Source organism: Drosophila takahashii, chromosome 3R (genome assembly GCF_030179915.1).
Source record: "Drosophila takahashii strain IR98-3 E-12201 chromosome 3R, DtakHiC1v2, whole genome shotgun sequence".
Classification (NCBI taxonomy): domain Eukaryota; kingdom Metazoa; phylum Arthropoda; class Insecta; order Diptera; family Drosophilidae; genus Drosophila; species Drosophila takahashii.
In genome coordinates, this window is record NC_091681.1 from 32054699 (window position 1) to 32056456 (window position 1758).

The following is a 1758-nucleotide window of genomic DNA, read 5'->3' on the forward strand; positions in this document are numbered from 1 at the left end:
TTGTTTTAATGCGAAACACACGCACACACACTTGCGCGATTTCTGGGCCTAATGTTTCACTTTTCGAAGCGTGACGGGGAAAGGTGAAAGGTCGCGGGCAAGGCCCACAAATAAGGAAGTAATATGTCGCCGCCATGGCCATCAAGGCAGACGAGGGTTTGAACTCGTCCTCCTGCATTGAAGGAATAAAGTACACTACTAAAAATATTTAAACAATCTAGTTATGCTGTTTAATATAACTTATCTTAAGATATAATAAAATTTTATTATAAACTTGGGAAAGGCTTTAAAATATTTTTATTTTTATAGATGAATATTTTTTATAGTTTCATTTATTTTTTTTTTTTGGTTATAATATATTATCCAGGTAGTAGACATCTATTGCAAGTTACCAAATTGTCGAATATCTCCAAAGTAAAGTTAAGACCATGATTACGGGCCGATTTGAACTGGAGCACAGCAAAATTGGCCGAAGGACCGCCTTCAAGTAAAGAAGCCTTTCCTCCGTTATTTTCGCTGTTGTCGGTAATCACAATTGAGCCAATTTTATGGGGCTGTTTAAAAATTTGATAGTTTTTTTAAAAATATTTTTATTGTATTTTTTGTTTTTACCTGAGGCTTGAAGACAATTTTCCTTGTGACGATGCGGAAAAACTTTTTTTCTTCCACAATTTCCTCTTTGTGGATTAATCTGGCGCCTTTTTCCAAAACCCCAAAGGTTGTACTTCCATTTTGACTGCCAAAAACCACACTCACTAAGGCGATGAGTGGTATGGCCACAAAAATTAGCTTTACAAAATATGCCATGTTCTGTCAGAAGTTGGTTCTAAAATGAGAAAGTATTATAATATTCAGTGCATCACTAAAGTAACGCTTATAAAAAAATTATAAAAGTATTATCAAAGGTTTGACACGGTTAGCCTTACTGTAAAATTTCATTAGGCTTGGTAGTGATAAGAAAGTACCTAATTTTTTAATATGCAGAAGTAAACAGGAGGATAAACTTTTATTTATTTTTTATTACGTGTTTTTCAGTTTTTTGTTATTGCTATAAATTTTAATGTTATAGTCGATATTATAGTTCTTCCTGGCCGTAAATTTAATAGCACAGTATATATTATTCGGTCCGCCGTCAAGGAGAGCCCCCTCGGCTCCAAAAGAAGATCTATGGTTGTTTGTTAGCACGATGGCGCTTATCACTCTCGGATCTCTCTTAAATAAACATGCTGATTAAAGTATGAAATTATAATTAACTGACTGGTGCGCTTACCTTTTGCTTATATACAAATTTGTGTGCAATTTTGCCCGTTTTTCTTCCTTGAACGAATAAAGGTTGGTTGAGGAGAAGAGTATCCGTTTTTTTTAGATGTCCGATAATTGCAGTGTGCTTGGCACACGTCAATCGGAATGTTGTCATCCATAGCAGAAATATTAAAGCAACAAATTTTAGGGATATCATTTTGTATTTGCAAAAAATCTTACAAATCTGGACAAATATAAATACCCATTATAATAAGTTTCCAAGTTCTTTACACTAACTTAAAACCACTTCTAAAAGTAATTTTTAAGTAAAAGTAATAAACCCTAAATTGATTAGCCGTAGCAAATTTAATTTAATGCATATTAAGCTAGCTGAATATTTTAAATTTTTTATTCTATTTTTGCAGTCCAGTATTGCTTGATTTTTACCACTAATCTTTATAGGGTTTTGCCCTTTTGTCAGCTTTTCAACGGCGATGTTGCGCTCCTTTTCTTCTT

At 33.4% G+C, this 1758-nt stretch overlaps 1 protein-coding gene across 1 annotated transcript; it reads right to left on the bottom strand.

Moving 5' to 3' along the window:
• Positions 1–285: 285 nt before the first annotated feature.
• Positions 286–822, bottom strand: LOC138913624 (probable salivary secreted peptide). Its single transcript, XM_070217721.1, has 2 exons — positions 613–822; positions 286–554 (listed from the first exon to the last, which is right to left on the bottom strand). Exons 1-2 carry the CDS (start codon positions 805–807, stop codon positions 360–362), a joined length of 390 nt encoding a protein of 129 aa, XP_070073822.1. The 5' UTR covers positions 808–822; the 3' UTR covers positions 286–359.
• Positions 823–1758: the final 936 nt, after the last annotated feature.